The sequence below is a fragment of the Diadema antillarum genome, unplaced genomic scaffold (assembly GCF_040938485.1).
Source record: "Diadema antillarum isolate AM-2024a unplaced genomic scaffold, OU_Dant_1.0 scf00000182, whole genome shotgun sequence".
In the NCBI taxonomy this organism is placed as follows: Eukaryota; Metazoa; Echinodermata; class Echinoidea; order Diadematoida; family Diadematidae; genus Diadema; species Diadema antillarum.
This window is the reverse complement of record NW_027271071.1, coordinates 974,125-985,212: the sequence shown is the minus strand read 5'-3', so window position 1 is coordinate 985,212 and position 11,088 is coordinate 974,125. Positions and strand designations below refer to the sequence as shown.

At 40.2% G+C, this 11,088-nt stretch overlaps 1 protein-coding gene across 1 annotated transcript; it reads left to right on the top strand.

Annotated features, from left to right (window-relative positions):
* The first annotated feature begins 414 nt into the window (after positions 1-414).
* Positions 415-1,335, top strand: LOC139723183 (uncharacterized). Its single transcript, XM_071634439.1, has one exon. The coding sequence runs from the start codon at positions 415-417 to the stop codon at positions 1,333-1,335; it is 921 nt and encodes a 306-aa protein (XP_071490540.1).
* Positions 1,336-11,088: the final 9,753 nt, after the last annotated feature.

Sequence of the window (11,088 nt, the reverse complement as noted above, 5' to 3'; positions counted from 1 at the left end):
ATTGAAGTAATATGAATATGTTGTACACTGTAAATACATTATTATAAGTATGTTACTTGTGTTTATTGTTGTTGACAGTTGGCCCCTTAGGATAATACAATTGAGAAATTGGGTAGGGGGAATGGGAAAGGATCAAACTGCTCTTGAAGTTCGGATGAGCAGCCCCAACCCCCCCCCCCCCCCAGTTTGTGTAGCAGAGTGCCAGAGAATAGTTTCTTCACTCTATTCATCGCCATGTCTTGTTTTTCTCTCTCTACAGATTAATGGACGCGGCAGGGCATGATGTGTCATAACAGGTGACAAGAAGTTCACCTTCCCATCATTGCCCATACATGTCCATTCTTTTGTCACTCCAACTGACTTCCCACTGACCAGGAATTCCCATTGGTCAACCCTTTGCGGCTGCAGAGCAAGATGGCCGTCACCTGGCAGGACTTCACGGTCTTTGGGTCTTTCATGTTCTTTATCGCCATCGGCTGGACGTTCAAGGAGAGCTACGTCAAGTTCACGCGCTACCGCACGGACAAATCGGAAGTTGAGGAGGAGATGGAGGGTGTGATGATTGAGCAGTGCTTCAAGAGGTCCTGGATTGAGGGGGTCATGGTTGCCACCAGTGTTACCGTCATCCTCCTCATCGAGATGTTGCCACACATTGAGAGGGGCAACACCAAGATGGATGAAGAAGCACGCTGGTTCGTCTACGTGGTGTGGCTGCCTTACGCGCTGTACAGCGTGGTTCTCCTCTCCTGCGACTTCTACAAGACGTGGATGCGGATATGGATCAAGCCATGCATTCTCCTTGCCCTGCTGTGTGAGTACGCCCTGATGGCAGCCCACCTGGGGGGTCTACCCGCGAGTGTGGACAAGTGCATGTACACGCCCGTGTGCACCATGATCTACTTCTCCGCCCTGGTGGTGGTAGGAGAACTGCTGGTACCGGAACTCGACCAGCTGGCGTGGCTGCGGTGCGGCTGCTCGCTGGTGCAGGGCACGTGGTTGGTGCAAATCGGTTGCACCCTCAGCATGACGGGGCGCGAGTGGCGCCGCGAGGAGGGCATCGGCCTCACCATCTTTGTGCTCTTTCTCTGGCACTGCATCCTGGCGTGGATCGTCATCCGAGTTTTGAGGAGGACCGTTAAGGTAGTGACCACATCCAGGCCAAACATGGACAATGCCTGGGAGTACTTTGACCTCTATAGCGACGATGAGGATGACTTCTACTATAGCACAAAGGCGACAAAGCACATGGGATGGATGCAAAAGGGAGGCATCCAGCTGACTCACGAACAAGTACTCGCCCTCGGATGGAGAGCAGACTTTGCTTCACTCTCGTGACGAAAGCCTGTATGCCCTGCAAAAATCCCCTAGTCTCTTTCACTTTATATTTTCTACCTTACGTACCAAAAGAAGATTCAAAAGAGTGAGTGAGTGGGTGTAGTGTATGTGTGTTACTTTGCCTACACCTGTCATTACTTTGTCTGCAGTCATTGGCAGTTGTATGTTGTTGTTTCATTGCTCTCAAGAAATTAAGCCTTTTATAGAACACATCCTTTAATGCTTGTCCATGGAAATTACTTTAAACTAATTGATTTGAAATGAGGCAAAAATGGTAAATACATATCCTATCCATGTACTTTTAAACTGAATGTGTCTAGGCATGTACCTCTTCACCAATGGGGGATTATGTAAACCTCACTATAAGGGATTAGGAAATCTGCAATAGCTTTCCAGCAGCACTTTTCCATCGCTCCATCTGAAATGGTTGCCTTTCTTACTTTGTTGTCAAGATCACTGGATGAAATAAGGTCGCAGCATACTGCTGTGTGTACAGAAACATCAAGATTTAAAGGGCAAATGGTCAAGAAACTAACCTAAACTGTGTGTCCCCAATCTCCCCTCCTAGAAGAATGCAAGCGACTTTAAGATGCAATCGAAAACGGAGCCTGTTCAATTGTGAATATATCAGGAGGCAAATTTTCTGTTACATTCGAAAATTGCGGTGCCACGGTGTGTTCTTGGTATTGCTTCCCGATAAGAGACAGCTGCCCATCCCACGCGACAAGATGGTGCATTTCAAGCACGGCATTTTCCCCCTCTCTCTTGAACTCGGCAGCTGCCATATTACAGGCACGCAGCCAAACTGGAACACAATACCAAGCGGAATAAATTTCCCTTAGTGGAATCAGGCGCAAGAGGGGGCCCCTGAAATCTATTCCAAAGTCAATGCATGCGGGTCATTCTCCCGTGACAAGATTGAGGTATACGTTCTTCCATCTATCAATTTGAAGGCAATTCGATGGGGGATTTGGGAGCAACAATGGCATATTTTCCTCCCATATATTTCCACTACAACATGATACCCATCCAGCATGATAAGGATAAACAAAGACTGACATCCAGTACTAGGAGCAGTGATCATGTGACTGATAGTTTTAGTCATGACACCTGTTTTAACGCCGTGTATTTTTTAAACTCTCACTAAGAATTGATTTACTCGTGTACTCCTTTTAAAGTCTATTAACAAGTCTTGGCCAATCATGGAAAGCAACCCCCCCCCCATAACAACATCAGGAGCACAAAGTCATGTGACGCACATGTGACACCATACAAGCAACAAGAAGCTGTTCGAATTCTTGTCAGATCTTGCAATGATTAATAACTCATGATGATGTAATGCTCCAAACAGAGAGAAAAAAATTAAATGAATGATGGAAAATGTAACAAGTAGAAATGCTTCTTTTATAAAAGAGAATTGGAGCTTTGAAAGCTCAGGATCTTTTCAACCTGTGCATCACTCTGTCTTGATGGTGGAATGAGGAGAGGATTTGAATCCTCATGGTAAGCTCTCTGAAGGGATTATCAGATTAACCTAAAACACGATATAACATTTTATCCGTGATTATGTCAAAGTGTCAAAGCTACTGCTCATTATTTGAAAAGCTTCAGTAGGCTTTTCATGTACATTTTCATATACCTCGTAGGGGGGACTTGAAAAAAAAATGAGGCAGAAAACATGAACAAAAAAGTCCCACTGCGTTTAACTGATATTCTATACGCAGAACGTGTATTCACATTTTTTTAAAGCATACTACATTAACCTTGAGGGCACCATGGATATTTCATAATGAGGTAGACAATGGGTTATGCCTGCATTTTTTATGCTAGATTAATCCTTGAAAAGTGACATGATACTTGAATTTTACTGGTTGCAATGAATCATATTTTCCTCTCATAACATAGATTAATGGCTACCTAAAGGTATCGATTCAGTGGAATGACAATATGTTGAGGACATGATGATATTTAGAAAGCAATTTTGATATTAAGACATTTAGAATACAAGAAACATTACTCTCCATACTTAAATACAAACTATATTCATCAGGCTTTCTCATAGGGTGTAAGAATATTTACAATGTCAGATGTAATTGACTATTCATGCTCTTTGAACTTACTCATAACATTGTCCATTAAGGGAAGCATCGGTGTATTAAGTCCAAAGTCAAATATAACTGCAATGCTATTGATGTGCTATACCTATCACTTAAAGGTGGATGTGAGTCAGGAACTGATTCAATAGGATTTGTATGTTTGGGGAGTGTGTGTGTGTGTGTGTGTGTGTGTACGAATGTATGTCATTTGTCACAGTTAGATACATTTTGATTGGAAATCAGACTAAATGCAAACCTTCTTCTCTTGATCTTTTCTGCACGGTCCATGAACCATTTTTATATCAGTCCTCGACCATTTTAAAGGGGAATTCCAGAGGATTTTCATAATTTAACATCATGTAGTACATAAATCAATAGTGCCATGCGTGGATATTTTTGAATTTATCGTGGTCCTTGAGATAATAAGTCAATACCCTGAAAGCCCCCAAACAAATTACACTGAACAAGCATGATGATATTGGAGGCCCTTATACTCCAGTAATGTACAGCAATGTAAATCCGTTACCATACCACTTGCTTAACAACTTCACCCGTGTAGACTTTATTCATGCTTTCATCTTTTGTTCTGTTTCCTTGAGCCCCAACTCATGCATTCTTATATGAAGCTGCTTTGTCATCATCCTCATTCATTGTGATCTTTTATACATTTTGAAAACATTCTTATTTCTTACCGCAATCATTGCAAATTCTGAAGCTTCTATACCCAGTATACCCAAGGAGGTTTAAGAGATGGAGTTCCAACTGGCTGTAATCATTCCGTTGTCAGTTTCCTATTTATATACAAAAGAATTCAACGGGCGCATTTATGCCTTTGATGATCGGGGTTCGATGCCGCCGTCTTGCTGCGAAATCTGAAGATTTATTTTAAACGTTAACATAATGTTGGCCATATTCTGCTTGTTTATTTATAGAATGAAATGGGATCTCACTTACAGAGACTCCAACCCTCCCGTTTTCGACGGGAAATCTCCCGCCGAAAACCCATTTTTGCAAAATCTCCCATTCTCCCGCTTGGGATTTAATTTCTCCCGCCTTGGCTCTGTGTCTCCCGTTGGAAAGGATTTCTTACTTATTGCTATCGTATGTTGAAAAAATAAGCCTTATATAGCACCAGAGAGCATCTAGAACCCTAGGAACTTCGCGCTTCGCACAAATCAACTTGGAGTCTCCCGTTTGCTAGGGGTTTCAGGCGGGAGAATCTCCAGATCAGAAGGTGCTTTTGGTTGGAGTCTCTGCACTTATCGATGAGCATATACAATTAAAATCAATCCCATCTAGAAATATGTGCAAAAGTGCAAATCAGAGTTGAATCATGTGAAAGCGTTTAAAACTGTACCCTCCGGAAAGCCGGTTTCATCACTTTTCCACTTAATTCCGACTAATAAAACTGATATGGAATAATCTTTTAATATCATTTCCTTTTGATAGATATATCAGATTAGTTCCCGGGCATGCTTAGTCGAGTAATTTTCATTTTTATTTCATCATTTTTTTTTTTTTTTTTTGCAATTTCTATTCACGCATCCCCATCACGAAAACATATATCTTCATTAGAAATTTTCTGGTGATATGCAATGAGACAAAAGTCAATTGTCTTCCTATCTGCGCGGCGGGTCCAGTTTGGCACATTTTATCATTTGCGAGTGGCGGCATCAAACATGGGTTCAAAGGAAACAAGACAGTTGTGACTCCATCCTCTTGAACCCCCTTGGTATAACCAATTTATGTTTAAATGCTAAAGTCTGCATGCAGATTATCCGGAAGTCTCCTTTAAGTCTAACATTAAATGGAACCATACCAATCGAAAAGAATGAAACAAATGAACGCCGTAGTGATTTTTTTTTCAGTCAAAGAAATGTGCATATGATTCATTCAATAGTCAGAAAAAAATATCATAATCATAAATTTCTGAAGTTTTGTAGTAATGGTTCTTTAATCACACACAAGCAATTACTCAGTTCAAATGCAAACAATTCAGAGCAGATACTTGTGATAGTAAGACTATCCATAGTTACGTTCAGACGGGAGCCCTTAACCTCGAAGTTTCCTAACTTCGAGGTTAGAGCTTGTAGTTAGGGACCGTGAAGACGCACTCGTAGTTAGCAAACCTCGAGGTTTGCTCGATGTTTCGAGCCACGAGAAATCTTATGGTTAGCGCTCTAACCACGAGCCGCGGGGGGTCCCCACTCGTAGTTAAGCACCGTGTGGACACAAAAAACAACGAACTCGAAGTTAAGAGTGACCTCGCCGTAAACTCCAGCCCCCCACAATTTCCCCTCTGCTTCCGGGTCAACCTCCCAAACGTACACCACAAATACACGACACGTGAAAAACCTATGACGCACGACACAACAACATCATCTCTAACCTCGAGGTTAGGGCCTGCCGTCTGAACGTAACTCATGTGAATTTTTGAAAGCTGAGGGGGGGGGGTCAAGGACCAATGGTAACCCCCTTCCCCCTTTCTCAGACCCTGGATAGACAGACATTTATTTTCCTTAAACAACAGGGAGCAAAGAGGATCAGGCAGGAGATATCTTTCATCATGTGGGATGGAAGAATCTTTGAAAATGGCCTCAGGTTGACACGTGAGATAATTAACTGTCATTCAAACGGTCACATCTTTTCATTATTCGTTCAGTTTTTGCTCAGTTTTCAGTTACCTGCTCTTTTAACACATCGAGCTTCATAACTTCCCTCTGGTCTGTTTCCCATCAAGTCATGAATAAATCAGCTATCAAATCCTTCTGAGCTTTTACTCGAGCAATAAATTGTTATATTCATTTTGCACTAAATATAGAACTGTACTTTGTTGAACATTTTACTTCTCATGTGCCTGCATTTTGTATTTCCTTGGTTTTGTCATGGCGTATTTGGATAAATAGGACGGTTCTGTGATTGACATCGAGATATATATAGTTTCGGTACTAAACCAATTCATGATAAAATACTGTTTGACACATTACTAAAACAATGGAAGAGGGGAATTTAAAGATTCCTACTTCTTTATGTAGTGTGTGTTTTGCTCTAGTAGTCATCTGGCTACCTTAATCGTTGTTTTTATCTTAAACGTGTTGAATGTTCGCCACAGTTTAGTATAATAGTGATTGCAACTTGTGGTTTCTTTGTTTAAAATATGTTCTATAATTTCTCTACTTTTGTATCTTTTTTATCATGTAAGATTTATGTTCGTCATCAAATGTGATCTTTAGCGTAATATTAGTATTGTGCTAGTGTTTTATCTTCCCTGATATTTTAACTTCACATTAAATAACTCGTTTCATTCGTACTGTCATCACTTAAAGATTCTGATTGCACCTCACTGTACTTTTTTCAAATCCATTCAGCGGCAAGTAAAAGAAGAAAAGATTATTTCATGGTGAAATATATTTCACAGTGAAATATTTCATCATGCGAACACACGTGATGTAAACTGCACTCATTACTGTCATTGTTATTGCCAAATCTAGTGTAATTTGAGGGGAAAAAATAATCAGCTAATATAAGATATTGTCAAGTACATGATTACCTGTTTATTGCTGCATTCAAATTACGTGTATGATTACAGCCTTCCCAACATGGGATTGTCCTGGCATGTCAACAAATGCTATGTAAAAAGTGGACTACAAGTCTTAGAATGTATTCAATATCAACAAGTCGACTGGATGATTTGATAATACCCTTGAAGATCCTCAGGAGAGAACGCTCTACACAAATGTGAATGTGTTAATTCACTTGCTCATCGAGATCCTCTTGTTCAGTAAAAAGAAAAGATGATTTTTCCTGGGGACACATGATATCGGAGTAGTCTCTATCAGGAGATATCTTCAGATTTTTGGTGTTTTCTTTTCTTTTCTTTTTTACATTATCACAAAATAAAATGCATAACCCAACCAAGGAAGGTATTGTTTTATTTTCCCCTTGTTTGCACCTCACTTGCATTCACATTTCATTGCATTGTGTATGACGACCAAACATTTCAAGTTTTGGCTATTGAAGAACAATAGAAATGAAGTAAAACCAAGTTTAGGGGTTTTCGTACCGTAAAGATGAAATCCACCCAAAAAAAAAAATTTATCAATTTCATAGGAAAGAGGAAAAATCCCTGCAGGAGAGTGCAAGATTGATCAAAATCGGATAAGAAGTACAGTAGGAAAGTTATGACATTCTGAAATTTCATTTGTTTTAAACACTTCTTAACCAGTAGTTATTAATATTTAAATCAGCAAGTTGATGATGTCATGCTCTCACAATTTCTTATTCATTTCATATACAGAAATGACAAAAATCTCAAATTTCAGCTGTATGAATATAAGACTTGCCCTTAAAACCATCCAAAAAAAATCTTACCTCTGATATATTTTGCTATGGGGATATGTTTTTTTTTAACCTGTAATAGCTAAAATAGACATTTCCCCGAATTTCATATAATAACATAGAAAAAGATTGTCAGGGTAAGACATCATCAACTCGCTCGTTTGAATATTCATTAGGACTGGTAAAGAAATGTTTCCCGGAAAAAAAAAAATGAAATTTCGAAATGTCATATCTTCCTTATTTCTTATCCGATTTTTATCATATTTGGAACGTTTTGTAGGGATTTTTTTTTCTCTCTTTCTTTCGGAGTTTATTCATTTTTGGGCTGGATTTCCTCTTTAAACTGTCAGAGTATGATATAGGCGTATAGCTACTTTCCACTTGTGAAGCATATAAGACGCTTCAAACAAAATCACGTCTGAAGTTCAATTACGGAGGGGAGTCAGAAAGAGAGAGGGAGAGAGAAAAAAAAGCAAGAGCTTGGGATGATGGCGTTAGTGCCAAAGTATAGAGGGATGTCATACTAAAAGTACGTTCTCCTCCACGGGTTTTATCTGTGAAGTAGGCTAGCCTAGCCTGGCCTCTTACACGATTGAAAGGGAAATACTTGGTGCAGTGTACTTTCAACTTGCATAGTACACTGTACACTGAAGGTGACAGGCTGAGTTGTGAATGCAGTATTCCTGTTTTTACGCTTGCAATACATTTATTGAAATCTTACGATAATGATGGATGCAAAAAAATAACAAGAAACCACTCGTGCGGAGTCAGATGTGTGGAATACGAGAGCTAGCGTGCCCAAATCCTTGGTCACAATCGTGAGAAATTTCATCTTCTAGCTAGAGTGTGCATTAGTTTAGGCTCTAACGAACTTTAGAATCGATATCCTTCTAGTGCTTGTAGAGAAGATAATCTGCAATCATTGAAACGGGGACAGTAATCCCCACCACCCCGAGAAAAACGGTAAATCCCCAGTCATGCATCGCAAAAGATATGCTCAAGATAGCATTTCTAAAAGGTATGTAAACTCGTTAAAAGAGTATTGGTACAGATGAATGTTGAAGCTAAAATTAATGTGCAGTGTGTTTGAGAAGTGGCTTGGGAAAAAAAAAAAGAAGAAGTCTGAGCCCTGTTTTTCACAGGGCTAGGTTATACACCTTCGAACTATGTTTCTTGTGATTCCACTGCAGGTGGAAGAAAAGCAACATTCATCCACTTCTCTAGATGCACTTTTTCTCTCTTTGTGTGTGTGTTTTAATCTTAACCCAACGTGCAGTGAGGATGGTACCTGAAGTGAAAATCATGATTGATGCAGCTCCCTTATATGCCGGGGCCTCAAAGGTGACACCGATCATTATGCTCAAAACCCCTTGGTGTCTCCTATATACGATTCGTATAAATATTTACTGCCACAGGTCTATAGATTCGAGTCAACTCGTACACTGCCTAAGATGACGTTACTGAAGGTGCATTCATTACTGTGTCTTGGTGGTGCGTGATTGCACATGGACTATTTCTGAATATGAGCGGTCCGTCGGCATTTTGGCAAAGCTGTCACTGTCGTCGAAAATCACTTGCAGCCATTAAGCTTTTTCTTTCCGCGGGAATAGCAAACAAATCAACTTGGTTCAGCTTGACGATTGCTTAAAAATCCCTGCAAGCTCCCCCCCCCCCCTCCCCCCATCCCATGTTGATTCTCTGTACAGTGAAGGTTAAGAAATCAGCTACATCATGGAGCTAGCAGCTCCATGGTTATACATCACGGAGTGATCAGCCTCTGTATCTTAACTCGACCTTTCCACTATCACTTATGATGCGGGGACACTTTTCCCCTAAACGCCAATCAAAAGCAGAGATGATTATGAAAAAAAAGAAAAAAAAAAGAGCGTGCAGTATAGATTGACATGGCCCCAACGGATTCTGAGTGTGTCAGGTAGCAAACACCTTACCATCTGTGTTTCATAGTCGTCTGGTGACCCGACTACACGGAGTGCCTGTCAAGAGGAGCTATAGTTTCAACGTCTCCGACGAGTGTCAATTACGGTGTCAAAGGAAATAGTATGGTCCTTCCCTGCGAAGGACTATATGGGGCTTCACATATAGAAAGAGATGTTTATAACCTTCGTAATTGTCACTAGACTCGATATGAAATTGATTTTGTCATGAGATATGTCACACAATTTTAGATTTTGTAATGTGACGACCCAACTCGTCAAATAGTCAGATCTCGTCACTTTTATTGATTGCTTAGTAATATTGTCCTGAAGAAGTACTGTTTGAAAGACCACAGTGTGACCTACAATATTTTAGAAGCCATGGGAAAGAAGAACATGATAATGCTAAAAGTAATGACCGTGGTGTTGGAATACATATCAATATCATACATACATAGGCCTACAGTAATAGGCCCTATACGCGAGAACTCGCAAGAAACCATGATGCTTTGAATTCTAAAGCACATGTATTATACAATGACATAGAAGGAGGTTTATGATTCGTCGTGCTATCCTTTAAGAAAAATACAGAATAATTTTGTGCATGTTTTTTTTAAGCAGAAAACAATTCATATATATCAAATTAAAAAGCAACAAACAAAAGATAGAAAAAAACTAAAACATTATTTGGCTCATATGGTTAAGTTGTCAAAGAAACTTGTAAAGTGCCAACCTTAAAAAAGTGCGGAAGAAAATGTCGATATTACGTTCTCCTTTTCCTCTTTGTACTCTGGGAGAACTCTGCCAGTGAGGGCATCAAAGCGACATGTTCGGCTGCGGATCACGGAAGTATAGCGCATTCTTTCATGCACGAAGACGAAAGCAGTCGCGTGCGCCGACAACGCCTCGCACGCTAAATCAAGCTCGGCGGCGTAAAGTGGCAATGTTAAGCTCATTTATTAGACCAAGATGGATGGTGACTGCGCGCCCATTGGCATACCCCTGGTAATTTTAAATGCAAAATGGATTTCCACTTCACGATCTCGTCTCTGAATGTAAGAATGTCGCCCACCACGTCCCCGGCGCTCTCTGCTTCATTGCTTGAGCTTTCTATTTGTTTTCTTCGTGCCAAGGTATATACGTCAAGCGACCTTGGGAAATCATTGAATTTAAGTGGAAAAGAAACTCCGAGCTTTAAGAACGGATTCTTTCACATGTACTTCTTTACAATGCACAACATAAATGTGTGCACCATAATATAAACAATCGTGCAAAACATTCATGACATGATATCTTGGCCAATCCCAAATTGTCTTTTGTATTCATATTTAGTGTTGGATTGAATCTAGCCGGCAAGATAAGTTGGGACTGATGGGCATACAAGG

Excerpts from the sequence above, each read along its gene's own strand:
- LOC139723183 (XM_071634439.1), top strand. The coding sequence starts at position 415 with ATGGCCGTCACCTGGCAGGACTTCACGGTCTTTGGGTCTTTCATGTTC.